Raw genomic sequence first — 26,871 nt, 5'->3', positions numbered from 1 at the left:
CCATGTTCAGGGAAACAAGACGTTCGGTACCCTCCTGGCAAACATACAAGCTTTGCCAGCACAAACCTCAGCTCCATCAGCTCTTCTCCCACTCAGCAGCCAGAACGTGACAGTCGCAGGAGGAGCGATGGGCTGCCTGCTGGGCTTGGTGAGTTTTCCACCTGGGGAAGACCCAGAAATTCCCCTTTTCTCTGTGCCGGTGTTATCTTTGTGTGGTAACCCCATTGACCCGTTTCCTTTCCTCTTGGCACAGGCCTGGTGGTGATTGTGACGGGAGAGCAGCTGTGCCAACCACACAGCACACCCATATTGCTGGTTTTTCCCCGTTTCTCTGCACAGGATGTGGTGACACAGCTATTCCAGCCACATACGCTTGGGCACATGGTGGCGCAGCTCACGGCCGAACCAGGATGTTTCCTGCTGTGTTTCTGACACACACACAACAAAACTGCAGTCACCATGACTCCGCTTTGCTTTAGGAAGGTGCGTGAGGCTGTAACATACAGCAGGAACTCAGGAACTGAGCTTTGCTCCAGGAGAGCTCTGGAGTTAAAAGGTACCATGTGATGGAAACAGAAACACCTCAAGAGTTTCAGAGCTGTAAATGTCAAGGCCAACAGCCAACGTGTCCATGGATGCGGCAGCGCAGGGGCCAAGACCATCCATGTGTTGGCACAGTCCTGGCAACTGGTCCTGATCTTGGCTGATGTTTTTAGGTTGGTAATAAATAATTGATAATTAGTAGCTACGATGTAGGGAAATCGCAACACTAGCACTCAACAAAAGCACAGGATTTATCAGAAGGATCCAGGTCCTTTCATTCGCCCACACTGGGTACAGGGCAGATCCCTCTCTAATATTGCCCTTTATTTCCCCCATCCATAAAGTGGGGCAATTCCTTCACTTCTGAAAAACATTCTTCACCTGGTAACATAAATAAAGAGAAAATCCTTGGTCTCTTGTAAACACAAGGCTATCATAATATCACATATTCCTGATTGATTACTGCTTTTTATTATTGCTAGGTTTCTATTAGATAGCTCATGCAGTAAAACCTTATTTGATTCCTATTAATATTTCACAGCCACCCAGGTAAATTCCAAAGGTCAATTTTTGATCGAGGTGCCTCACAAGATAAGGCTCGCCCTGTTCTCCTGCGTTCCTTTTGTACATGGCCTAAAACAGAGACAAGTTATGTTACACTGGAGGGCGCAGTGCTGCAACCTTTAGGACAGTTTTGCTTTCAACAACAGCACTCGCTCTCCTTCCCCCATCCAACGTGCAGCGCTTTATTTGGGCCATACCAGGAAGCAAGACCGTGCGCGTGTGCGCAGCTCAGGAACCGCACGCTCCTCCGTAATTCATACAACTGAACAGGAAAAAGCCCAACAGGATGAAAAGCTAGCAAGAAAAGAAACGTATTACAAGTGGAGAAGTTGTGCTTCGGCATGTGTACCTGGGGAGTGGGAGTCCTGACGGCGCTGTGCTTCCTGCAGCCGGCCACAGGTACGGTAAAGCTGTCTCTGCCACTTTTCATTTTGCTGTGCTATGTGGCTTTGCCTGTAGGAGGAAAAGACAGACATAGGTAAATTTTAAGGAGTTTAACCGGGAATGATTCGCATAAAATGATATATTCCATGGCAAAGAGGTGGCAGTTTCAAACGTCTATAGAATGTGTGTTGTTGAAGGCTGGAAATGTAGATATTTACCTACTAGAAACAGTAAGTGGCAGGAAAAGCTGCACCGTGGTGGGGTGGGACTCCGCAGAACTGGGATGGGATGAGCAGGAGGTGGGTACGCAGAATGGGCTGAGAAATCCAGTGAGACCACGGAGGAAGCCACAGCACATTCTGGAAAGGATGGTTCACACAAATGTAAGTCCAAGCTATAAGCCGTTGACATGAAGATGTTTTACAAGAGGCGAGGAAAACATGCGTCATCACAGACATACCTGCTTCCATAGCAGATTTCCAGCCTTAGATGAACTGAGCTGCTCTGCCCCAAATTTTGAAACCACCTTGGTCAAAACTAGATGATATTTCCTATCTCCAAAGATATTTTTAATCATTCAAGAGATTTTCCCTTTCAATCAGGTCGTGTTCAACTCCCCCCTCCTCAAGATGTTACTCTACTGTCAAAAGACTTTGACCTGATTTTGACATGGGCGCCGGGAGAAGGTTCCCCACCAGATGTGACATACACTGTGAGGTACGAAAGGTAAGTGCTTGATTGCAAGCGTGGCACAGGGCAAACATCTGGACATCTATATTAATGCAGGTCATTATCACTAAAACCAAACTCTGAGCAAGATGCGGTACCCATCCTCCAAAACACTTCCTTCTCTTGCTCCATAAATTCTAATAAAACAGCGTGTTTAATATTACGGTGTTCTTGTTTCTCCTTTTAGCCAAGACCTCACGGGCAAATGGATAAAGGTTCCTCATTGCAAAACCATTCGCCGTACCTCTTGCAATCTGACCTGTGTGCTTCCAAACCTCTTCGTTAAAGCCCGAGCCCGAGTCAAAGCTGTTTCCGGACATCTCCAGTCGCCGTGGGTAGAATCGCAGTTCAAGGAGTATCACCTGGATGGTGAGTGTCTGGTGGGTTACGGCAGTACTGGCACGAGCAAACAAGCAGGTCACACACCAAGGAAACAGTAACGAGCGGCTTTATGAACAACAGTGAGCGCAAACAATAAGCCACAATTATTTGAAAATGAATTTTGTAGCAATGTCAGAATTTGCTCATCAGTGCTCTGGGTGAACAAACTGGCTTCAAGCTTTCCACATTCCAGTGGGGGTGTGCTAGAGAAAAACAAGGTGTTTCTTTGCCTTCCTCCTTCCTTCATGTCTATCACAAGACAACAGCAAAGCAGAACTTCTGTGAAGCACTATTCTTATGTCTGGTCACTTAATTACAGTGGAACTGGCTCCCCCAGTGCTAAACGTGAACATCAAGGAGAACGTCATCCACGTGAACGCCTCCTTCCCTTTGGCCGCCTGCGTGGAGAGTTTCTCTTGGACGTACGACTTGAACCTTTGGGAAGCCGGATCTGAAGACAAGGTCAGTAAAGCGGCACTTCTTAGATGAAACGGGAATTAAAACCCCGTTAAACAGGAGCTTAAAATTTCTGGGCAGGGAGGGATAAGATCCAGCGTCTGGAGAAAATGAAATGACCAAACTGGAGATGAACCAAAGCCAGAGCATCCTTATTTTATTGGTGGTTCTCTTTCTTGTTCTGTTCCTGTTTTTATCAGGGAGATATGATGGGGTGGCTATGCTACATTCAGTATAGCAGGGCAATATCTGAGGTTTCAAACAACCCGTTTGGGTACAGTTAACAGTGTCCATGGCAGAACAGAGCATGGCACCAGCTGCAAATCCCACCCCAGAATCCAGAAACCCTCAGAGGTTCTTGGTACAAAGAGCAGGAAGACATAAGAGCCTCTCCACGCACCTTCCAGCCACACCATGATGAAAATCATGGGCTAAAAAGGCAGAGAAACAACCCAAATAATGCAAGAATCATCTTCCCAACCCTCTGTTCTTTTTGTTTCTAAACAGAAGACATATGAAAGAAAATTTAGGACGGAGACAGTGACTATTGACACCACTGCACTGAGAGGCAACTACTGCTTGAGTGCCAGATCTTCCTATGAAAGCGTTGAATTCAAGCACAGCCCGTTCTCTCAACCAGTGTGTGTGCTATTAAACCACAAAGGTACGGGAGGAAAGGACGTGGTGAGACATCGAATGGGATTAGGGCAAGTCAGAGATTTCTACCAAAATCAGCTTTTCAACCAAAACAAACGGGTTTCCTGTTTAATAGACCGGTTGGATTTTGTAGTGAAAGTTTCTGCCTTCGGTAGAAACATTTTTATTAAAAAATCCAACTTTGAAATACATTCTGAAAATCTGGAAATATTGTACTTGGGTTATGCTTACAGTGAAATTTTGGTAATATTCAAATTCACCCTGAAAATTATATTAATTATATTATACCTGCTCCAAGTAAAGCACTGGCTGGTATCAACACTCATTTCTGTCTGTGACTCTGACTTAGTGTCTGATCTCAGGCAAGTCTGTCGTCCTTTCTCCGCTCCAGGCTGGGCACAGAGTGGCTGGAGAGCAGTCAGGCAGAAAGGGACCTGGGGGACTAATGGACAGGAAGCTCAACATGAGCCACCAGTGTGCCCAGGTGGCCAAGAAGGCCAATGGTGTCCTGTCCTGTATCCAAACTGGCGTGGTCAGCAGGACAAGGGCAGTGATCCTTCCCCTGTGCTCTGCATTGGGGAGGCCACACCTGGAGTGTTGTGGTCAGTTCTGGGCCCCTCAGCTCAGGAAAGAGATTGAAGTGCTGGAGCGGGTCCAGAGAAGAGCAACAAGACTGGGGAAGGGACTGGAACACAAGCCCTATGGGGAGAGGCTGAGGGAGCTGGGCTTGTTCAGTCTGGAGAAGAGGAGGCTTAGAGCTGAGCTCAGCACTCTCTAGAACTACCTGAAGGGCAGTTCTAGCCAGGTGGGGATTGGGCTCTTCTCCCAGGCATCAGCAATAGGACAAGGGGCCATGGGCTTCAACTCTGCCCGGGGAAATTGAGGCTGGAGGTTAGAAAGCAATTCTTTGCAGAGAGAGTGGTCAGGCATTGGAATGGCTGCCCAGGGAGGTGCTGGACTCACCGGCCCTGGAGGGTTTTAAACTGAGATTGGACATGGCACTTAGTGCCATGATCTAGTCAATGGACTGGAGTTGGACCGAGGGTTGGACTGGATGATCTCTGACGGCTTTTCCAACCCAGTCCATTCTGTGATTCTGTGTGATTTGTAAAATAAGGATCTGGAGCCTAACGTTTCCCGAGATTTCTGAAAGAGAAGCAGAGTATAAAACCGCATCATTAGTACAAAATATATCAGCAGGAGATTATTTTCGCCTTTTTCTTTTTCAGCCATGGAATGGAGGTTCCCATTTCCTGCCACCATCCCTGTGTTGGTCCTCACCGTGTTCCTCACAAGCGCCTTCATCATCTGCTGGCTGAAACAAGATGCGGAGCAGAAGATGATGCCTCACGCTCTGGTACGGCCCAAACGCTGCGTCCTGACTCGGTCTTGACAATTTTCAGAGGGTAACTGGGGAGGAATGGGGCAGTTTTGTGCTTCACAGTTCTGTGCCTCTCAGGTCTGCGTTCAGAAGTCCCACGATAACTAAGCTTTCACTCCGGCATGTCCTATGGCCAAACCTTTCTTTAAAAAGCATTGCTAACTCACTGATCTGTGGCTTGTTTCTTTTCCTTGGTAGGATTTCTCTTCTTTAAAAGCTGCTGGAGCAGCCTTTGACTATGAGCCCAGTGAAAAGGAATCCTTCAGGGACTACGTTATCTGCACAGAGCAGCCAGTGTCCCAAAGGAAGACAAACAAAACTTCAGCAAGAAACAACCTACCATGGACGGATTCTTTCCTCTCATCATCATCAGAGGAGGAGGAGGAAGAGGACAGCAGTACTTTCATCCCATACACTGAAATGCCTCAGCTTCCAAAGAGACACCTCAACTGTGAACCATCTAGAACAGCTCAGGATGAAACTGGCTCGGACTTGGGATCTGCAGATCTCTCTGTGGACAGTGAGTCTGTGCTTGACCTGAGCACCTTGGGCTTCTCCTTCTTTCCAACGAGCAAGAATGAGGTGGACACCTCTGGATCCGAAGGAATGGAGACGACATCTCTTTCTTGTAGCTCCTCTTTGGGAAGAATATCCCTCACTGATGTGAGATTCCCAGGTCCCAGGGAACACGAACAGCAGGACACAGACAGGGATGAACACCTGGAAATGACCCCTTTACAGACACCGGTGGAGGGGACCTGTGCCAAACCTCCAGCCGAGAGCCACTACCTGCACAGGAACGCTCATCGCTTCACCAAGCATTACCAGAAATCAATACTGGATCCGCAGGTCCGGATCGGAGAGATATCGCAGCTCAGGGAGGATCCCAGCACCCAGCAGCTCATTTCCTTTCAAACATCCCAAGTGGCAGAAGATGAAGGGATCGCAAGCGACTGTGACAGCGATAATTCTACAGAAGGGACACCTCCCGCACCCACGGTGCTAAGTGACACATTTGGAACTTCAACCATGAAAGAAAAATATGATCAAAAGTTTAAATTCAAAGGCTATGAGCACGCACATTACATGGGGAGGAGCTAGAGCGTCCTAGCAGTTCTGTGCTGCGCCTGGAAAACGCTAGAGAGCTCCAGATATCCGCACAAGGAGAGCGAAACGAGGACAAATAACTGATAGTGGTGCTTTTTGTATTTATTCACCTAGACAGTTTTTTCCACTGATGTCTGGCCTATCAAGGTATAAGGCTTTAGGGTCATAAAAGGTGTATTTTTACTCCTAAGTAACTAATGCACATTCGCCGTCCCTCTGCGCGGGGGCAGCTGTGATAAGGTGTTACGGTTCGGGTATGAGACACTCAGTTTGAAGGCGGCCAAGGGTGAGACACGCGGTGACAGCACCAGTGTCACCCAGCGAACACGCCGTGTCTTGTGTCCGCCTGGGACGCGAGAGCAAAGGCACTTTTCCATGCGAGTTACGAAAGGCAAACCCACCTCTGAAACAGCAAAACCACAACCCGGACCCACATGAAACCACCAGCGAGCGATGTGCCTGCGCGCTGCTTTCGAGCCAGGATGAACCACTAACGTTACAACTGCTTGTCCGAAGCTACAAAACTGCGCCCCTGCTCGACTGGAAGTACCGCACAGAGACTTTGAACAACCTTCGCTTTTACGGGATGAAAAGATCTCAAGGCACAGAGATCACCTTCTGTGATAAATGTGCGGCATGCCTGCTATTTATTTATTTTTGTTTTTATACCAGTGTACTTATCAAAGCTGAATTTCTCCCTGCTGTGCAGATTGTTTGAGAGCTGCTTGACACAGATGCAATAATATTTTCGTATATAACTCCATGTGTGTGTGTTTTTAGGTTTCCCAGAAGTACAAAGGGTGACTGCAGCTCATCCTGAAAAACATTACATCTTAAAACATGGGCTTCCCATTCCTAATGCTTTGGTTTGAGTGGAATCCTCCCAGCCAGGTCACCCTCTGGTTCCTGAAAGAGCAGGACTGTGACCATCTCTGAGCAAAGAATGAAGCCGCACGTCCCGCAGCAAAAGGCACAGGAGGCAAATCCTCCTTTGACTGGGCAATACTGACCTTTTCAGTGTATTTTTAATGTGCGCTCTTCACATCTCAGAGAAACACAGCCTCACATTTTATTCCAGTAAAAGGAGACGCAGAAAAGTAAAGCGTTAAATTAAAGAGGGAGACACACAACAGAGTTGTCTCAGATGAGGGAAGGATGTAGGAGGAGGGTATTAAAGCTGACGCCTTCAGAGACTTGGAAGAACAATATAAGAAAGAGGAGGGGTTGGGAATTGCTTTGAAACAGGAAAGCAAGACAGGCTCATCAAGGTCCTCAATTAAATAAAAAGGGGAGGTGGGAGAAAAGATTCATCAACTAGAATTTTCCCTTTTTATTTCCTACCTGTTCTCTGCAAAGTGTCCTTAGGTACATCCTGCACCCTCCCGTTCACTTAGAAACATACAGATCACCCAAATACAATCGCCACCCATCTTCTTGTGCAATCCAGGAAACCCCCGCAAGGCTTTGAGTTACGGGAAGCTCAAAAGTTGCTCGACCTGTACGGAATGATTTTGACATGCCACAGCTCTGCAAACAGGGCCTGGCATCAGTTCTTTGTCTTGTCCGGCTCTTCTCAGGCTGGGAGCTGGCGGAGAGGTGAGCTGTGCTGCTGGGGCAGCATCCTTGTTCTTTCACCAACGCCACAGACCTGCTTTTCAGTGCCAAAGGGTCAGGGATGGACAGAGGTTTAGGGCAGATATTTCTGTTAAAAGCATTTCTGGGGCTGCAGCAATAATGGTTCTCAGGACAGCCCAGCTGGGTTTGCTCTGCTGGAACCTCAGCTTTATGCAGTGGTCCAGTCAGTCCTTGGCAAACCCCAGGACCGAGGGCAGGTTTGTGCAGTTGTGACCATGGGGAAGGAATGAGCCAGGGATTTTGGAATGCAAAAATCCAAAAGCATGGGCTAAGGGAGTTTCCTAAGCCTCAAATGCAGGTTGTATGGGTGAAGTTCTGCCCACTTGGGACATCTTGGGTAAAACGAGCAGCACGCAGCTGCACCGGCTCTTCAGGGCTTACACACACCTGCTGGTGCTAAATCCACATCTCCTGGAAACAAGTAATTACTTTTCACTTTTGACCAAAGAAGGAAATGTCTCTCGCTCTTTTGTGAAAAGCCTGAAAATGTAACTTAACAACAGCCTAAAAAACAAAGAACAGGACGCAACAGGAACTGTATCTTTTTCTTGGTTAGATTTCATGCAAACTCGCAGCTCTTCCCATATGGTATTCACAGAACTCAGAACAGAGCCTTATATTGTCAGTAGCCACAAAAATAAACCATAGGTCTCCAGCGGCCTCTGCGAAAAGCCACGGGGCAGCATGTGCTGCTCCGCAGAGCTCCGCGAAGCCGTTTGGCTGCCATCCCTGCCCAGCATGAACAATACAAGAGCTTAAAAACCATTCACTTATCTGGCTTTCACGTTAAGAACGCGTTCCACGGTATTTCTTAAGGAAATGGATGTCTCGTTTGCAGCGGTTATAAAGCCAAATAGATGCACAGCACTAGGTTTGAATTTCTAGAGTTTTAACAAGTCAAAGTCACCCGACTAGAAAAGCGAGGCCTAAAACTGAGAAAGCTCGGGGAGGGCTTTTGGGCAGGAAGTTTTTTATCTGCAAAATGTTTGGCGCTCTTTCAAAACCTGGGGGTTTTCTCAGCCTCTGGCTGGCGCACCTTTGTCCAGGCAGGTGTGCAGGCTCCACAGGCAGAGCTGCAATCGCAGTTACTCTCCTGTTCTCTCTCACATGCGCGCAGATCCGTAGCTGCTGATCTCAGAGCCCAGCGCAGGCGGGACTGGAGCTCTGCAGCTTGTTACTGGGTAACAAACCCAACCCGGCCGCACAAACAAGAATTTAGCTCCTGTATAAGGTGATTCACCCACGCACAGGATCGACCGACCGCCTGCTCTCCCAGCGCAGCTCGCGTAGTTATTCATGAAGCAATTTCTGAGCGTCTGGGCTGTATTTTCAGTGGTCGGTAAGTCCTGATTTCTCCTTCTCTGTCACTGGTCGCGGTTGTTTCTGTTTGATCCTGGAAGGTAATTCAGTTGTGTTTATTGAAAGACCCAGAGAATGAGCTCTTGTCTGAGGGTGTTCAAAAGTTCTCTGTGTCGCTCTATCCCTTCAGTATTTTCTAAGTACTGTTGGTGTGCTCAGTGCTTTAAGGATTAGTACGGACAAGGAAAGACTTCAAAGCGTTTGCCCCTGCTGTGTTACAACCCAAATCCTACAGGAGTAGAGGATACTCATTGCTTTCAGGGGGCTTTGCATCAGCCCCTTGTGTCTTAAGCGGAGACACAAATGAATACAAGAACGGCCCTGATTTTAAAAGGGGTACAAACAAATAATGTGTCCCTAAAACCCATTTAATCCAACTCCAGACGCAGCAAATTCACTCCCGGGTGAAACTTGTTATGTTTTCAAATGTCAGCTTTTCAGCAAGCAACCTTATTCATCTGCTTTTGTATCCACGATCTTATTTGGTAGGGAAGGCGCCTTCAGAAAATTCTATAACAGCGGGACTTTAATATTGTGAAATATCCTGGTTTTCCCTGCCCACACTTGACTGTGCTTACACTACGCTGCTTTGCATAACTGTGTTTTAGTATGGATAGATGTGGGAAGACGGAGGTTTCCTACATCTGATATGATCAGAGTATTGGTGACTCAGTTTTCACGGCGCCCAGACAGGGAAACCCACCCGGTTTGTACCGACTGCTGCGTTTCTGCCTCGCCAGGAAGATCGTGCCCAGCGTTGAGGTGCAGATGAGGTCAGGACAAACTGTGCATCAGGCTTCAGCCCATTTCTGTGTTGCTTTCCTGCCAAAATGCCACACGCAACAAGCCTGAGAGCCAGATTTATGTCTTGACACCTAATTCTCCCCCTGTACAGCACGCTAGTTGGAACTACCGACCCTTGGTTCTCCTTGGAAGCAGCTGGAGGGAAAGCTCACAGCAAGGATACGGAAACTGGTGTGGTTTAGTCCCTGATCTTAGCCAAGTCACCCCATTCAGGTCCTCAGTTTTCCCATCTGTAAAGCTGTGCTGCTTGCATTTCCTTATCACATCGTTTGCTCATGTGGGGACTCATTGATTTTGAGTGTCCACTTACAAGCACCATAATGGGACTATTCATTTTCAGCAAGTGCAGGCTGAACCTCAGGCAAGTTCAAGGTGTTTACCAACACCACAAACCAAGAGGCATGTATAAATTATCCACCTTTGAGGACGTGTCTATAATTTGAATTGAGAGAGCATAGCGATTCTAAAGGTAACTCCCCAAGTTAGAAGGTCTTGTGAACCAGTCTTGAGAAACTTTTGTGCTGTGTATTCTCATAATAGCAGACAGCTCAAAGTCTCCAGGAGATTGTTCTGCAGCCAAGAACGTTTGCTGCAGGTGGGTCGGGGGCTGTTCCGCTCGGAGAGAGAGCTCAGACAGGTGATGTTTGCCAGGGCCAAGTGATATTTCTGTGTCCCAAGGCCGAACCGTGTGGGAAGAGGCAGAGGGCGAGCAGGGAGCGCAACTGTTTGTTTTCCCCGGGGCACACCCAGAGCAGAGTCCGGGCACCAGCTCTCTGCGTGTCACCCTCCACCCCATAAAACGCGGACGGGGAGAGGTGAAGGGCAGTCACATCCTCAGCGATGTGAAGCGATTGCAGAATATCACTTCCCTGAGTATGGGCAGAAAGCAGAGACATTCTGTTCGATGATTCTATGATTCATAGATATGAATCTAGCCCTGAAAACCAGTTGTTTTCCAGCCATTTAACTGCTTTAAAAGAAACCTGGTAAGGAACTCAAAGATTTTCTGACTCCGAGTTTTTGAAGTCTTTCTGTAAAAATATCTGACTTACATTTCTTTGGGATGAGTCGATAATCCGCAAGCTGTACACAACGATGTGTGCGTGCTCTGAATTCCTGTCCTGGCCGAACTTCTGCCTTGCAGCCCATCTCTGGCAAACTGGAACCGGGACACCTGATATTGCTGCTCACTGAAAGGCCGAGCAGCATTGGACCCGCATTCATCCCAGGGCTGAGATGCTGGAATATGCATTTTAACACCAGTTTCTTTGCTCCCCTAGGCATTGTGACTGCGGAGAGGTCAGCATGTCTGAAACGTGCAGCATTTTCTTCTACGAACTTTGAGAACATCCTGACATGGGAAACTGAAGCAGATATTCCCCCTGGCACCGTATTTGACGTCCAGTATAAACAGTATGTGAGGTTTGCTTCTCTTTGGAGTTCTGTTGTTCCCAGGGCCACTGTTCGATGAGGAAGGGCCAAGAAAGAAAAGTAGAATTTGCTGTTTCTGTCGCTTTTTCCACTGTTACAGAAATGCTTCTGCTTAGACAAGAACACAGTGAAGCACAGAATTAAATTGGTGCTCAGTTAAGCAAATACTTTCACACCTTGGGTTGCCAGCTTTACTCCATTACTGAGCTACTCTTTGCCTTCAGCAACTTTCTTCTCTCTATTCTGCAGTTTCCTCACCTATAAATGCAGATAAGAGCGATTGTTTTCCTCTGGTTCAGTCACTAGAGCTGTGAGAAGTCAAACTAGTGCTACAAAATAGCTCTGTGGGCTTTGGATAAGTCTGCAAACTCTGCAGTGAACTTGTGCGCAATCATTCAGAGTCAAAGCTGGGCAAAGAACCCCGGCCATTACATTCCCTGCCACCTGCTAACTGCAATAATGCTTTTAAAAACTACTAAGAGTTGGCAAAAGAGCCTGTTCGGATCATTCTGGAGAAGGGTGGTATTGCATCTGTTCTACCAAACAGACTAAAAGGGTTGGGTTTTTTTTGTCTTAAGGTATGGAGAAAAATCCTGGCTTAACAAGCAGGAGTGCCAGAGTATCACACAGCGTTTCTGCAACCTCACTCGTGAAACAGAAAACTTCACGGAGAATTATTACGCCAGGGTGAGGGTGAATGGCCAGGACGGCTGCTCCTCCGGCTGGGTGCGCTCAGAACGATTCGAACCCAGGAAAGAGAGTACGTACGGCTGCTGAAATTCTCAAATCCCACTCGCTGGGGATTCGTTCCAGCTCTCACTGATGTTTAGGACGGTATTTCTTCGAATTGCAGTGTTGCAAGACTCTGGGCTCCGTAGGAAGGGGGTGAAGGCCTGAGGATGGGCGAGGGCCATGCTGGGCAGCTTGAGGACAGTCAGTAACACAGTCACGGAAGCTATGAAATGTGAACTCCTGAAAATGAGGATAAGCAGCCAGACCAACGGATATTTAATGTCCCCAACCCCTCAGTGAGCTCTAACGCAAATACACAACACGGCCTTTGCCAATTCTCTCACTGGCTCTGTGACTAAAACTTTCCCACCGCACACTGGTCAGCAATTCAAGGTGGAAATTTTCCCCCTGCACATCTGTCAATATTTCAAGGTGGCAATTTTCCCCTGCGCATTTGTCAATATTTCAAGGTGGCGGTGTGTATAAGCTGTGTATAAGATGATCTTATAACGTATCAACTTTAATCTCACGCTTCCCATTCTGTCTTTTCCAGCTGTTATTGGAGCACCGACAGTGGAGTATATTCCTTATGTACGGTCCATACGGTTCCTTATCCGGCCCCCCTACACCCCCCTGAGAGGTGAGGATGACCACCAACTAACCGTAGAGGACATTTGTAGCAAATTTGGTGCTGTTGATTATCACTTAACGATATTCAACCAAAGGACACACCAAAAGGTAAAGCACAACCTCAGGCCCGCTGACTTTTGTGAGTCACACTTTGCATACGATGGAGAAGGACACCAGAGCTTATATGTGATGGATGAGATTTCTGAGGTGCCAGAGAAAGTTTCAGAGCCTTTGGGTCTCAGCAGATGAGAGGAACTTTAAGAATTCCTCTAAAATTATGGAAAGGAACCCAGAGATTCCCAGGGTAATGTATAAATAGCAAAATGTTAAGCTGCTGGTGACTAGAAGAAAGAATGACTTCATTAGTTGAAGTCTTATGAAAAGCAAAAATTAAATACAGCAATTTGTATCTTTAGAATTCCATATGTGAAGAATTCTTATAGTCCTGTAACACCTTATTAGTACGTAAAATTTCACACTGAATTTTGCAATCTGATTTGAAGAAACTCTATGCATGTAACCTTTCTAAAACACAGAATTTGCCTTTATTTGAAATAGTGGACCAAGAATGAGCACAACAAAGAATTTGAAGTCTCCAACTTGGACCCAGACACGGAATACAACGGCACGGTGTACATAAACCTCCTCCAGAGGAGCAGCAAGGCCCAGGTGTTCTGGGTTAAAACGCTGGCAGGTGAGGCTGATTTTCAGCTGGTATAAACCAACACAGTCTTGCTAAAGATATCAAAGCAACACCGACTTTGCTAATTTAAAAATCTAGTCCTATGAGACTAGACCTATAATATAATTTACCTAATCCCACGCAGTTTTTCTCTGAAGCTCCATTTTCCATTTGTTCTCTTCCTCACTAAGCAGACAAGTCGTGGCTTCTCTACTGCTTCGTGGCACTCGCCTTCTGTGCCGGGCTGGTGTTTGCTGCAATTAGCTATGGGATCTATAAGTACGTCAAGCAACGCGGCGCGCAGCCTATGTCTTTGGTAAGTGCTCCTAAACCCCTGCAGCAAATCTTTAAAGGGCTTGGAATTACGTGCGTGCACCTAAATAGCATTGCTAATTGAGGGGGTGAATGAGATGAGCAGAGTCTCGGCAACCACTGCGGATCACTGGCAGTTTACGTCTGGTCATCCTGCCACAAGTAGAGAAAATTGGTTACAGGGAGCTGTAAAATAAGACAGCAAAGATAGCTGAAGATTTGAAGAATCTTGGTTATTCTATTCAAGGAAATAAACTGGGTGTCTTGTCCCTAGAGGAGAGCAGGGCTCTACATCAATGTTAGAACCGCCCCCAAAATCACAGACATTCATTTCCAGTTTTTAAGTGACCCACTGGCAATTTGATTTCTATATTTTAGGATTGCACGGTTGCCATGATGTATAATGACAGATACCTGTACTCCCTTGAAGGGTCATTCCCCAGGAAAAGAAGAAGAAGAAGTTCTTTTGTTGACAGAGCAGATCCCTGTTGGTCATTACTGGCTTTTACCGAAATTTCTCCAAAGAAAAATATAAAGAACTTAAAGCAAACCTTCAAAGCCACAGCTTCTCATTATTAATTCACATTTGTCTATCTACTTCCACAGGACTTCAGAGGGATTTCATCGTTCCAGCCTCTTACGCTGACAGTGGAACACATTATAAAGCCCATTAATTTAACCAGACCTTCTCTTCTCATCCCGGATGTGCAGTTACCGCAGATCAGCCAACGCTTGGACAGAGCGTTGGAGCCACTGTGGACTTTCCGTCCGCCAGAAGCTGCCCATGAGCAGCACAGGGATGTGTCCACACTCCAGCTTTCCCCCCAGCCGCCCTGCTTGGCAAGCGCAGCTCCGGCGGGTTACGCTCCTCAAATCGTTGAGCAAAAAGTTCATGTTGCCCCGTCCAGCAAAATGCTGCCCCTGACCTACGGGGTGTGCGTCAAAGGCACAGATCATGTCGACAAGAAGAATTTGCAGCCAAAACAAATGCTAAAGGAAGTTTCTCTTGATAGTTCTGGTGGTGGAAAGCTCATAACGGAGGTGCTGGGTGAGAACTGCAGCCACTGGAATTACAAAGAACAGAGGCCAAACTTGGTATCGTGGAGCAGCAGCGACACAAAAGAATCCGGTTTCTTACAGGGGAGCCCGGGGCAAATGCAGCAACTGCTGCTGCGGACTGACAGGGTGGAAGGTGAAGTGTACGTACCCCAGCTGGCACCGCCTGTGCTGGGACACGGGGGATGCTACAGAAAACAGACAGAACGGCCGCTCTTACTGTCTGCGGTGCTCGCGGACACAGAGCGTGTTGCAGAGGAGGAATCGCCGTTGCCCCCACCAGCAGGCCTGCTCCTCTCAGTCCGTACCGGCAACAGCCTCCCTGGGGAGAACAGCACGGAGCACTGGGTGTTGCCAGATTCTTTCTCACATTCCGCAAAGTTGCTGTTTCCAGAGACTCAAGAAACAGAAACGTTAACAGCAGCAAAGAGGCTAAGCTGCACAAAACTGAGTAACGTTGTGTCCCAAGACGCTGTCTCAGAGCGGGACATGGGCACTCCCCTCACCATGCTGTTCAAAGACTTGGACTTAAAAGTACTGTGGGATCAGGAGGAAAACACAGAATTTTATTAGGATGACTTAATGATATTAAAATCCAGATTAGGTTTGTTTGCATGAAACAGTAGCCTACCCAGCAAACAGTGCGATGCAAATAAACACAGCTCATCTTGGGTGGATGAAGTCGTTCTATCACGGAGACGGGCACCTTCCCTGATACAATTACCCCTTGGTATACTGCAATACCCTAACTTTGCACTTAGATAGTAGGCCTTTATTTCTTGCATACTCTTCAGATTCATTATGAACTGGGCTACTTTAAAAGCTGAGTTAAGATTCAAGTTCGAATTCCAGATTCAGTTTTCTGAAAATTTAGTAAAATTCACAACAGCAACTGTATTTGCTCTTTACCGACACCAAAGATCCCGGTCCAAGGTATATCCATCCTTTAAAGAAATTCAAGTGCAGATGTATGCAAACCTAAAAGAATTAATTGTGTCAGGGTACAGGAAAATAATTAAATATATATTGGTAATCTCCCCTTGGGTATATGATTCATGCATAACAACAGTCTACTCCCATGCAATGGACTTTGCCTTTAAAGCAGCCATTGAAACTGGGCTAACAGCTTCCGCTGCAGCAATCCCATGAACACACATGTGCCCTGTCCTGCTGTGCTCTTCAGTGCCTGTAGAAAGATAAAGCCTTGGAATGAGCCAAACCCAACGTCAACCGAGAGCCAAATTCCTTTAGCACTGCAGCTTCACCAAAATCAAGCTAAACGGTGGTTATTCGGAGGACAGAGGAGGCAATTATCTTTCATTAAGAGGAAAGCACAGTTCAACCTGTTGAATTCCAGTGGTGTGGTGAAAAAGTGCAAGTGTCTGACGCCATCAGTTTCAGAGAATTGAAACCAGTTCAAGGAATAAGCCAGGCTTTGAATGGTATGGGGAAGTACTCGCTTGAGGAGCAGTGCCGGGGAAAGGCCGACCAGAAGCAAAACTCAGCTGCTTTCACCACGAGCACACTCAGGTGTTTGTTTTCGCAGCACAGGGAAGCTGAGGCTAAAGGCTGAATTCCACTTGCTTTATTTAGTGTGATTTTGCAAACAAACCATAGCCTTATGAAGTCAGGGCATCTGAAGACTCAACCCAGGATTAAAGGAATAGTCTGAGAAACTTTAGAGGTTCAGCTCTAGCTCCACCATCAATAGGAACAAAGCGCTATGGCCATGTCGTATGAAAGTAAAAGGCTGCAATGGCAGCTGTGGTGAAGCTGTGGTGAAGAGGTGCCACAGCACCGGGGTGAAAGGTGCGTGCACGGGGCTGGGCAGCACCCAGGAGGACATTTCCACCGTGCTGGCTTTACTTCATGCCATTCAGTATCAAAGGTTTGGTGGAATGTCGTTGGAGCTGTTTCATGTACTCTGTGTCTGATTATAGCACCCAAACCAACATGCACAGAAACACCACGGGTAGAGGAGTCACAGCAGCCCAGCTGCGCTGTGCGAGGGGTGCGAGACCCCCCAGGTAACGCTCTGCCCCAATAATCCCCCCTGGGAAGGCTGCTTTTCAAGCCAATAATACCAATTACCTTATTCAGAGTTGCCTGTGGGCTGCATATCTTGTTTCAACAACACTCCCCGTGATACTACTCAGGGAATAATCAAACGCCACAATGTCAACATTTTGGCTCATGTTGTGAAACATAACCCTCAGGCCAGGGTCAGTATGGGCAGCGTAGCGTGGAAGTGAAAAGGGCCTTGGGGAGCATTGGAGATACTGCTGAAAAATACAACATTTCCTATTTGAAAGCCTTTCAAATCCCTCTGCAGACCCTCTGCCACAGGGTCTGATCACGTCCAGCCCTTAATAAATCTGTCACTTTGGTGCCCCAGGAGCAGAGATATGAACTGAGATGCAGAAAGCCTGGGAACAGATTTTTAGAATGTATGTAGGTCCCTAAAGAGGCAAAGTGTCCCACAGCTGGGATGTCGAACTTCGGATGGCACTTTGAATAAATGGAAAGCTCCATTGCCTTTGATTACGCTCCAAAGCTGCACACAGCAGGAATGATGTGATAACAACCCAGTCATTGCCCCATCCTGTCTTCATCTGTTCTACCCCTGACAGCAGAACTAGAATGAATGGGGACTCAGTCAAGGCAGGTGCGCTGAGCCACGTCCTTAGCAGCTGATTGACAGCAATATTCTCAGCTTCCTGCTCTCATCATGGCTAAGTCAATATTTAACTTTAAGGCCTTGGTATACTAAACAGGAGGAGATCGGTTCTTGTCTCATGAGTCACCTCTCAAATTTACCAGGGGGATCATCCTTTCTAAAGCTATTTCTCTTTGGGAAAGCTTGAAAAGAGATGTTGACACAACGGAGCTTTGTTGTAGCCATGCAACGAAAGCGTCCATCCATCCCCCACCACCATGTGCTGACCCTGCTGCCTCCCGCTTCGTTGCTTTTGGTAATCAAACTGATAGCCTTGCTTGTTTTAAAATGCATCCCAGCAAACAGCTACAGCAGGATCTATTTATCTCCTTCTCGTTCTGTGTAAGCACAAACAGCAGGATTTCAACACTGTTTCAAAGGTCTTCCCACGCAAGCCATCTGTATTAACAACAAACCGCTCCTCATTATCTTGACTTTTCTAGATAATGACAACTAGAAGCGCCTTGCCACAAAGCCCGTGCTCATTCGCAGGCAGATGTCACGCCGATGACAGGTGAGCATTGCTGTCCCAGTTGTCACTGGGATATCGGCGGAGCAGGTGGCAGCTGTAACCCTATAGCGCCGTATTCCTCTTTGTCTTCTCAGCTAAATCTGGGAGCTGGCACTTGGCCGCTCCCCACGGCAGCAGCCCCATCAACACATTGCTGCAGACCGAGGCTCACGTTCCACCTCATTACTCGCTCGTTATTTTTGTCGGCGTCGAAAGGTGCCCTGTTTGAAGACTATAAAAGATTGCTGATTTCTTAACAAGTCCTTTGAGGAAAACCTCGCTCAAGGAACAAATGAAAAGCTCCAGATTCTGGAGATAGAATGAAGCAGAGTCGAGGGGCAGCTCTGAAAGTATTAGGGGCCCTGATAAAACAGACTTGTGTCTGAGCTCTGGCATCACGCTGGCGCAGCAGCGTCGCTGTAGCGACGGGAGGTACAACGCAGCAGAACCACAGCGGCTGGAGCGCAGTGCTGGGCAGTGACCGTACACTCGCTGCTTCAGAGGATTTCAAATGTCCACGTGTACCTTCTTTCTCCTCAGACTGAGATAATAAGAGCTGAGAAACACGATTACAAGATATTGTTGGAAGAAAAAGGTGACAAAGGTGGTCAGCATCCATATGAGGAGAGCATAAGTTAGGACTCATCTCCTTAAAACTTACAGCAGAAGGTTGATATGACAAAGATGAACTAAATTATCAACATTAAGCAGAATAGATGATAATTACTCATTACTTCTCACAATACAGAATTCAGGAAAGCACTCAGGTGGTCATGCAATTGCTCAAAAGCCATGAAAGAAAAGGGTTCCTTCCCTTTGGCAGCTCACCTTATACCAAAACGTACTCAGTCATGCCGGCCCAGTACCTGTTTACTGCTGCTGATGCGCTGACTCCTCAACTAATAAAATGCAGCTGGAAAACATCTGGCTCACAAACTGTTATTGCAGCCTCAGAGCTTCACTACTTTCAAACCTCCGTTCCTCCTTCTGACACCACAAAAAATATCACCCAGTTCTCACATTGCTGGGAAGGGTTTATCCTGAAAGCCGAAACTGCAAACCCATCTGAAATAAATGGAAAACCAGCCATTTCTGTTCTTTCACCCCACCCCAGGCTCCTCGATCCCGCCACGGGCAGCGGGAGATGTAAACTCAGCTGCTACTGCAGCAGCAAGACTCGGTTTGCCTGTAATGAGGAAAGTCTAATAGTCGCACCCAACCAAAACATGAGAGCCGCTGTTAGCTCCCGATCTAATTATACCCTGACATAATTTGGCTGGAGTTGGCATTCACTAAAGAGACGTCAAAGTAAATGATTTCGCTCTATTATGCAGCGCTGGCCACGTTAATCCAGGGGAAATTCCTGGAGGAGATGAAAACATTCGTAATTCATTTTAGATACTTTGTGAGCTCCTCAACAAGCAGAGGCTAATCCAACACTCCGATGCCTGAATTTTGGAGGCACCTGTCTTTCCTTATATCAAAAGCAGTAATTTGCCCCATCTGAAAAGGAGTCTGTGATCAGTTGCCATCGCAGCAAAGAGCTCCCAGCGCGTCACCCCCGCCGGGTCTCCCCATTGTCCCCGCGATGGCACGGGGACGCTATATTTAAGACTCCAGGATGGGCACTCAAACATGGGGAACATTCTTTTGGGGAGAGTCACTCTTAGTGTCATCACCAGGGGGAAGGAAACGCTCCTTTGTCCTTTCTCTTTCACGAGGACAGGCTCCCACTGTAGGCTCCACAGGGTGAGTTGGGCTTATCTGTGAATAAACTACTGTTTATAGCCACATTTTATAAGATCTTCGTAGCAGCATCAGTTATGTTGTGCGAGAGCTTTATTTGAATTGCACTTCAGAGATAACTGTGCTTCGTGATTGCTTTAAAGTGTCAGTATTGCTTTTCCAGTGTTGTTGTTATGAAAATCCTGCCTCGTGTTTTCTCACAAGACTCTGTTTTGCTTTACTGGTCTGTTTAGAAAATAAACCTTATACTCGGATTGAAAAGTGTAGATTTTAGCAGATCAGAACTCTGTATCTTTACAATAAATACAGGATTATAAAGCACTGAAAATTTTCCAGGAAAAATTAAAAAACATGATATAGCAAAACTTAATCTGGATCAGCAACTATTCAGGAAAATGGAAACAAAGGTCTGATAATTACTCTGCAGCTGAAGCAGCCCTGAAGTGAGCAGTATTCTATGAAATTATAGAGATATTTTTTCCATAAAAGTCTTTTTAATCTTCTCTTTCTTCTATTTGCCAACATTTCTCTATTTCTTCTGAAGCTGACGTCTACGGAGGAAATATTAGTGTGATAATTCTGTATTTTCTGGGTTATTTTGCATTTACCAAGACAACTCTGCTTTTCCCTACAACTGTGGTTTTCTATGGACTGTACTATCAGTAAAACCTCAGGGGTTTGTATTCGTTATCATTTCAGGATTAGAAAACAGTAAAACTAAAACGCAGGTGCAAAGTTTGCCAGGGGAAAATTTGAATGACGGAACAGGAGCTGGGGAAAGATTTACAAGTATGTTTGAACAAATATTATCCAGCAATGATTACATTTCCAAAGCTGTTTTTACAAAGTAACCTAAGCTCTTAGAAATTCAAAATCCCACCAGTTGAAGGACTGTGCTGTACGTTTCTGAATCGGTTGTAGGATGGAGTGAGCTAAAGAGGGATACGCTGTTCAAATTTACTTTTGTTTGATGCCCACTCGTCAGTGTGTGAAGCAGCACGGTGTTAATTATCAGAGAGGCTGCAGCACCAGGCTCGCTCTTCAGCAGTTAATGCAGAAGATGGGGGACCCCAGAGCTGGAGTTTGCTCCCGTGTTTCGCGACCTTCTTCCTTTCTCCGTGATTTATGAAGCTTTTTTGAAGACCAAGGAAGAAACAGCTGATCTCTCAAAAGACTGGATAAAACATTATCCTCCTGAAGTATTGAACTGTAAGTCTGTCAGCAGCCCAGATGCACACGTGGGAATACAGGCTGAACAAGCACAACGGCAACTGGATGTTTGCACTTGGATTTTTGTTTTGGCCTTTTTAGTAGTTAGTAGTAGTTGTTGTTTGTAGTTAGTAGTTTGTAGTTAGTCTTTTCTGTAGCTGTTTTTTCCTCTCCTTGCAAGGAAATCCTGGCAATGATCCTGCTCTCCATCCCCCTGCAACGACTGGACCTTGGTCATTAGCAACATCTCTCCTCCCTTTAATCCTTCTCCCAGTTCCCTGCCGGGATTAAAAGTGGTCAAATAGTGGGTCCCCTTCTTGTGCCATTAAAATACTCTCTGTCATGGTAGTAATGCCGGGTCCTATGAGGCATAACAGCCTGACATTCATACCCATAGTGCATGCAAGCTTAACACTTGTTCTGATTTAACCAAAAATATGTGTTTTAAAACAATTACAAAAAAGACCAAACCAAAATTCAACAGCAGTTGGATTTTCCAGCTGCCCCGGACACCAAGCGATTCCTGCCCAGCAGCCGCTGTGTTTGGTTCGGCAGTGTTGCCCCATCCAACCCCCAGCACATCCAGGCAGGAGAACTTGGTGCGATCACAACCTGGGTGGGAGGTCACGGGCTGTTTGGCATCACAGCTGCCCCTGCAATATTGATTCCAGACCAAAAATCTGCTTATTTTCTAAACTTTTCCTCTGTATCTCACTATCTGATGTTCCATTCCTTATTTTGTCCCTAATGTCCCCCTGATCTCCCTTTTCACGATGCTCCTCATTTGTCTGCAGGCTATATCAGGGGGCTGATCTCATGGAACTCCCTGGAAGAATATCCACCAGATTTAGAGCATAACATCAGTCCTAGGAAAATAAATCTACCCACAAAATGCTGCCAACCTACTGCTCTGTTACAGCTTCAGCTGCCTTTAAAGACTTACGAGTTTCTTCATCTGATTCCATTTTTCACAGAAGCATCACAAAACAAAGCCCTTTCACAGTGTGAACGCCAGAACGCAGTATTACATGAAATTTATTTCACAGCCCTTGAATGCCAAAGCAAAGCAAGGACTTAATCACTTAAAGAGATTCTGTTAAGGTGTCTTATGTGAAAGCCACTTGATGTTTTCTTCTATTCCAGCAAGAAAGTTCATTTTTGACTTCCCAGCATGGGAACCCGAACCTTGTTCCACCTCCGAGAGGAGGAGCAGAAGGAGGAGAGGCAGCAGAGCTTGCAGATGAGCTCCACAACTAGGAAGAAGAAGTTCAAAACCAGGTAAGCCACAGAATTAGGAACAGGCCGAGCTAACGAGGTCCAGACAGGACTTTCTGCACTTGGTACTGAGCATTGCCAGATTTGGTAAATTTTGAGTTTACGGAATTATGGAACTTTGGATTCTTTTACATGCATCTGCCTTTGGAAGTGAGGAAGAAGAGACCTTCAGCCCTTCTGAGTTATCGATAGCAGCTGCCCTTGCCTTGACCTCCGAAATATCACAGTAAGTCAGAACTCACTAAAACACAACCACTGTATGTAACATCATCTTTGTATACATGGCTCACAACTCATTTCAACTCATTTTGTGGGAAGCAAAAAGAGGAGCTTCAATCAAGAGGTTCTTCCTGTCAAACAAAACCCACCAGAGCTCAACTAAAAAGCAGGAAATGAAATTGCGTCACCTTAGTACCTGTGATAATGAATAAATATTGCCCTGCTCACAAGAGAAACCAGATTTCATAGGGATAAATGGAAAATACAATCAGATTAAGAAATTAATGGTAACAGATGGAACTTCCTTTCCTTGCAAGGAAATCTCGGCAATGATCCTGCTCTCCATCCCTCTGTGACGACTGGACCTCAGTCATTAGCAACATCTCCCCTCCCTTTAATCCTTCTCCCAGTTCCCTGCCGGGATTAAAAGTGGTCAAATAGTGGGTCCCCTTCTTGTGCCACTAAAATACTCTCTGTCATGGTAGTAATGACAGGTCCTATGAGGCATAACAGCCTGACACTCATACCCACAGTGCACGCAAGCTTAACACTTGTTCTGATTTAACCAAAAATATGTGCTTTAAAACAACTACAAAAAAGACCAAAACAAAATCAAAGGCATTATCTCCTAACTTCTGCTGGGTTTTTTCCACCCTCTGTTGTAGGGATTACAAGCTAAGAAGAGAAGCTGCCATCCTGGAGCTGGAACAGAGGGGGCAAAAGAGAGTTCGGTTTGGGAACGAGATGGAGAAGCTGGAAAAGGAGGTTATTAGGAACTGCAGGCTGCTGCGCGCCAGAGCTGACCGCAAGGCCCTTCGCAGAAAGGTCAGACAGGCATCTCTGTCGGGAGAAAAAACACCAACAGGGTTAAAATTGCCAAGTCTAACCAGCATTCTGGAGAGGATACCAAACCTAATCAGGTGTTAGGACAACCTCAAAACCACTAGAAATAAGGACAAGGCCTTATATTCCTGCCACTGAAGCACTGTCACGCGTCTCTTTTGTAAAAGAATTTGGGTAATTAGAACATAACCCCTTTCTATCGCCTTTATTCAGTGTCTCCTTGTCACAGGCTGTGGAGAAGGCACGTGTGGAGAAGGAATACATGGAGCTGCGGTCGGGGCGAGCGCCTATGTTCTGGATCCCGCTCAGAGTGCACGCGGTCTGGGAGCGGATGGAAGTGACCCTGGCATGTACGGTCCTGGCGTCCCCACCGCCGCACGTTACCTGGTACGTTGGCCAACAGCCGTGACTCATGCTGCCCACACCGTTAACAGGCTGTGTGCGTTTCGGGAAGCAAGCAGAGGAAAAACATCTGCGTCCTCCTAGAAAGAAGGAAGGGAGAGCTTCAGAAATCACAGAAAACACTTTCAATTCTCCAGTTCCACTGTTACAACCGGTAAAGACATTAAATATAGAGCGGACAGTCCTGTGCAGCTCCTCCAGGGACAGGACTGACATTCACGTAGCCCTCCCTGGGTACTGTCCTTCCTGCAGGTAAACTCAGGATTGAAGTCTCAGAAACCAGAATCTATCGCCAGCACTAAATCCCTGCACACCATGGAGGCCTGGCTGCCTTGGACACCATGCAAGATTTAACATTAAACTGCTCTCTCTTCTACAATTTGTAAAATACAAAGCAACTCTTTCATTTACTCAGCTTTGCACATCTACCAAACCACAGGAGATGAAGCGTTACACACTGGGCCCGACTGCAGCACTCACCATTAATACAAAGGGACTGAAATAAATGAAAGAACACCTCAAAAAAAAATTTGCAAAGGGTGCTTTGATCAGTTTGTTACAGCGATTGACCATTCCTCCCATGGAAGGTTCAAAGTATGCAAACATTTGGATTACTAATGACTTTGTAGGCAGCTAAGTCACTGCTGACGGAGCTCCTGATGCCCCGTGTCCTTCCGGAATTATGCAAAGAGAAAACGAACCTCCCCCAGATCGCAGCAAAAGGCATCTGCTCCAACTCCCTCACACAACCTGCAGAGCAGGGAGCATAAACCGAGGAGGGAACAACAACCCATCGCTGAGCTGCTGTGGGCAGCCTGCAAGGAGCCCTGGTCAGCTCTGGCCATTGCGGAGACCTGGAGAACAGGGAATCGTGTCTGCTCCTCCATTCTGTCGTCCCTCTGTTGCGTTTGACGTGGTTGATTTTAAAATAAAGTGTTAATTTTACCAGGCGATTTATCCGTCCTTTCCTAAGCAGCTTCTTTGTGTTCCTTAGGTATAAAAACGGAGTCCGTATTGACCCTCGCCTAGCACCGGCAGGAAAATACAGGATAAAAAACAAGTTTGGGATGCTGACCCTGCACATCAGCAGGTAACGTGTGTGCTCTTGTCCGAGTTGTTTTTGCAGTTGAATAAGACCTGTTCTGAACCTCACAGTTTGTGTATGCTAGACAAAAAAGGGAATTCTTCTGCAATCAGACCCTGCTTGACTTCAATGTGTTGTGTCTGAGCTAAACCTTTACCGTTAGGAAGCAATCTCAACAGCAGTTAGAGCCTTACTTATTACTTACTTACTTATTTTTGCTCTTGAATTTGTCATGTGATGTTTGAACAATAACTGAAACCCAAAAAGGAGGGGAAATTGTCTTTTTCCAGATGCTCCATGGAAGATTCTGCTGAATACAGTGTGGAAGTGAAGAATCAATACGGCGAGGCTTACTCATTTGCTACAGTGCTTGTCAGGAGTAAGTAGTCCTTTGGTTTTAAACTTGCAAATTCTTTAGATTCTTCAAAATATTCTCAATGCTATACATTATATCATAGGAACATACAAGCACTCTGGGAAAACAGAGAAAGACGTGAGCATTCTGTTAACAGGAGGGGAGAATTTAGGTTATTAGTGAGGGGAAAGCACAGCTGGGTAAAATAATCCTTGGTTATCACTAACTAATATGTACATGGCTGATATAACCTTCACTTGCAAGCCTTGCCAGATTCCTAAATTCCCTTTACCCTAAAGCAGAAATACAGAAAGTTACCAGCTGTGCAAGGCTTCTCTTCTACAAAGGTTCTTACGGTATGTCCAGAACTCAGGAGCTGGGCCCTTGCCATAAAGCAGAAGCAGCTGTCTGAAAAACACTCCATGGCAATAATCACATACTCCTCCCAATTCCCATCAGAATCTCTAAGATCAGAGCAGGCAGGATGATCGAACAAGAGCTGTGGTTTATCACCGAAAACCTTGGATGGGTCTGCTCTCTTCACCTCTAAGTGCCCAGTTAAACTGTCCTTCATCAGGCCTAATTAGCATTTCAAACGGCTTGCTAACATTGTTCCTTGTGACTGGGCGAGAGGCTCACACTGTTCCTTCTCCCCTGACCCTGCCTAATGCCATCCCAGTAACATGATTCTTCCTTTTGCTATTTGCTTTTAACATTCTGAAAATAGAGACTACACCAAGGTCTTAATCCTGCCTCCACTGGAAACATTCCTGTCCCCGGGCGGGCGATGGCATCTCCTGTCCCGGCCCCGCGCTGTCTGGAATGCCCGCAATGCCCCAGCAGGGCCTATGATCCATGGTTCCTGGACCAGAATCCACATTCACATTCCCCAAGACATCACAGAATCCCAGAATGTCAGGGATTGGAAGGGCCCTGGAAAGCTCATGCAGTGCAATCCCCCCATGGAGCAGGAACACCCAGATGAGGTTACACAGGAAGGTGTCCAGGCGGGTTGGAATGTCTGCACAGAAGGAGACTCCACAACCCCCCTGGGCAGCCTGGGCCAGGCTCTGCCACCCTCACCCCAACAAGTTTCTTCTCATCTCTAAGTGGAACCTCCTGTGTTCCAGTTTGCACCCATTGTCCCTTGTCCTGTCACTGGTTGTCACCAGAAGAGCCTGGCTCCATCCTCCTGACACTCCCCCTTTCCATATTGATCCCCAGGAATGAGTCCCCCCTCAGTCTCCTCTTGTCCAGCTCCAGAGCCCCAGCTCCCTCAGCCTTTCCTCACACGGGAGATGCTCCACTCCCTTCAGCATCTTGGTGGCTGCGCTGGACTCTCTCCAGCAGTTCCCTGTCCTGCTGGAACTGAGGGGCCACAGCTGGACACAATATTCCAGGTGTGGTCTCCCCAGGGCAGAGCAGAGGGGCAGGAACATCACCAAGGGACCTGGGATGAGGCTTTGCCTTTTGTGCTTTCTTATTTCCTTCCTCTTCATCTATTAACACTCAGTCTTCATATCTGCTTATGAGCGAGCTCTGCTACTGCCAAGCTTCATTCATTACAAAAATGGGCACTATTTTATGTGCATTTCTTGTGGCTTATAAATATAAGAAATTATCTCAATTTCATCCTATAAGTGCATCAATTCTTAGGTTCCAGCTCCA

General features: G+C 46.6%; 4 protein-coding genes across 14 annotated transcripts in view; 3 read left to right on the top strand and 1 right to left on the bottom strand.

Annotated features, from left to right (window-relative positions):
* Positions 1 to 26,871, bottom strand: part of GRHL3 (grainyhead like transcription factor 3) — a 111,031-nt gene that overhangs the window by 58,121 nt on the left and 26,039 nt on the right. For all 9 annotated transcript variants that reach the window (XM_065041811.1, XM_065041818.1, XM_065041808.1 and 6 more), the window contains exons 2-4: positions 23,747 to 23,844; positions 1,710 to 1,850; positions 1,457 to 1,560 (exon numbers count right to left, since the gene is read on the bottom strand). The gene's annotated coding sequence lies outside the window, so the exon portion shown is untranslated. The remainder of the gene's footprint in view (positions 1 to 1,456; positions 1,561 to 1,709; positions 1,851 to 23,746; positions 23,845 to 26,871) is intronic.
* On the top strand, positions 1,182 to 6,960 carry IFNLR1 (interferon lambda receptor 1). 2 transcript variants are annotated; one of them, XM_021280826.2, is made up of 7 exons: positions 1,182 to 1,506; positions 2,094 to 2,208; positions 2,408 to 2,589; positions 2,921 to 3,063; positions 3,565 to 3,721; positions 4,944 to 5,071; positions 5,294 to 6,960. In XM_021280826.2, exons 1-7 carry the CDS (start codon positions 1,449 to 1,451, stop codon positions 6,194 to 6,196), a joined length of 1,686 nt encoding a protein of 561 aa, XP_021136501.2. In that variant the 5' UTR covers positions 1,182 to 1,448; the 3' UTR covers positions 6,197 to 6,960. The 2 variants fall into 2 exon arrangements, with proteins under 2 accessions (XP_021136501.2, XP_005513512.2); XM_005513455.3 differs by having other exon boundaries at positions 1,194 to 1,506; positions 2,094 to 2,217.
* IL22RA1 (interleukin 22 receptor subunit alpha 1) lies at positions 8,821 to 15,520 on the top strand. Of its 2 annotated transcripts, none has more exons than XM_065041836.1 (7): positions 8,821 to 9,176; positions 11,281 to 11,413; positions 12,010 to 12,191; positions 12,717 to 12,901; positions 13,352 to 13,487; positions 13,667 to 13,791; positions 14,394 to 15,520. In XM_065041836.1, exons 1-7 carry the CDS (start codon positions 9,134 to 9,136, stop codon positions 15,414 to 15,416), a joined length of 1,827 nt encoding a protein of 608 aa, XP_064897908.1. In that variant the 5' UTR covers positions 8,821 to 9,133; the 3' UTR covers positions 15,417 to 15,520. The 2 variants fall into 2 exon arrangements, with proteins under 2 accessions (XP_064897908.1, XP_005513513.2); XM_005513456.4 differs by having other exon boundaries at positions 8,825 to 9,176; positions 13,670 to 13,791.
* Positions 16,059 to 26,871, top strand: part of MYOM3 (myomesin 3) — a 29,669-nt gene continuing 18,856 nt past the window's right edge. The window contains exons 1-8 of the mRNA XM_065041784.1: positions 16,059 to 18,073; positions 18,166 to 19,819; positions 22,169 to 22,303; positions 22,452 to 22,526; positions 23,185 to 23,344; positions 23,592 to 23,749; positions 24,759 to 24,854; positions 25,139 to 25,227. Coding sequence (XP_064897856.1) covers positions 22,197 to 22,303; positions 22,452 to 22,526; positions 23,185 to 23,344; positions 23,592 to 23,749; positions 24,759 to 24,854; positions 25,139 to 25,227 — 685 coding nt within the window. The 5' untranslated portion in view covers positions 16,059 to 18,073; positions 18,166 to 19,819; positions 22,169 to 22,196. The remainder of the gene's footprint in view (positions 18,074 to 18,165; positions 19,820 to 22,168; positions 22,304 to 22,451; positions 22,527 to 23,184; positions 23,345 to 23,591; positions 23,750 to 24,758; positions 24,855 to 25,138; positions 25,228 to 26,871) is intronic.

This window comes from Columba livia, chromosome 26 (genome assembly GCF_036013475.1).
Source record: "Columba livia isolate bColLiv1 breed racing homer chromosome 26, bColLiv1.pat.W.v2, whole genome shotgun sequence".
Classification (NCBI taxonomy): Eukaryota; Metazoa; Chordata; class Aves; order Columbiformes; family Columbidae; genus Columba; species Columba livia.
The sequence above is the reverse complement of the archived record's forward strand: the minus strand, read 5'-3'. Positions and strand labels throughout refer to the sequence as shown.

What these genes read in the sequence shown, in the direction of transcription:
- IFNLR1 (XM_005513455.3), top strand. Translation starts at nt 1,449, where the DNA reads ATGTGTACCTGGGGAGTGGGAGTCCTGACGGCGCTGTGCTTCCTGCAG. An exon ending in TACACTGTGAGGTACGAAAG is followed by an intron (nt 2,218 to 2,407) that starts GTAAGTGCTTGA and finishes TTCTCCTTTTAG; the next exon opens with CCAAGACCTCACGGGCAAAT. An exon ending in AGATGATGCCTCACGCTCTG is followed by an intron (nt 5,072 to 5,293) that starts GTACGGCCCAAA and finishes TTTCCTTGGTAG; the next exon opens with GATTTCTCTTCTTTAAAAGC.
- IL22RA1 (XM_065041836.1), top strand. Translation starts at nt 9,134, where the DNA reads ATGAAGCAATTTCTGAGCGTCTGGGCTGTATTTTCAGTGGTCG. An exon ending in CTGGGTTAAAACGCTGGCAG is followed by an intron (nt 13,488 to 13,666) that starts GTGAGGCTGATT and finishes TTCCTCACTAAG; the next exon opens with CAGACAAGTCGTGGCTTCTC. An exon ending in GCGCGCAGCCTATGTCTTTG is followed by an intron (nt 13,792 to 14,393) that starts GTAAGTGCTCCT and finishes CTACTTCCACAG; the next exon opens with GACTTCAGAGGGATTTCATC.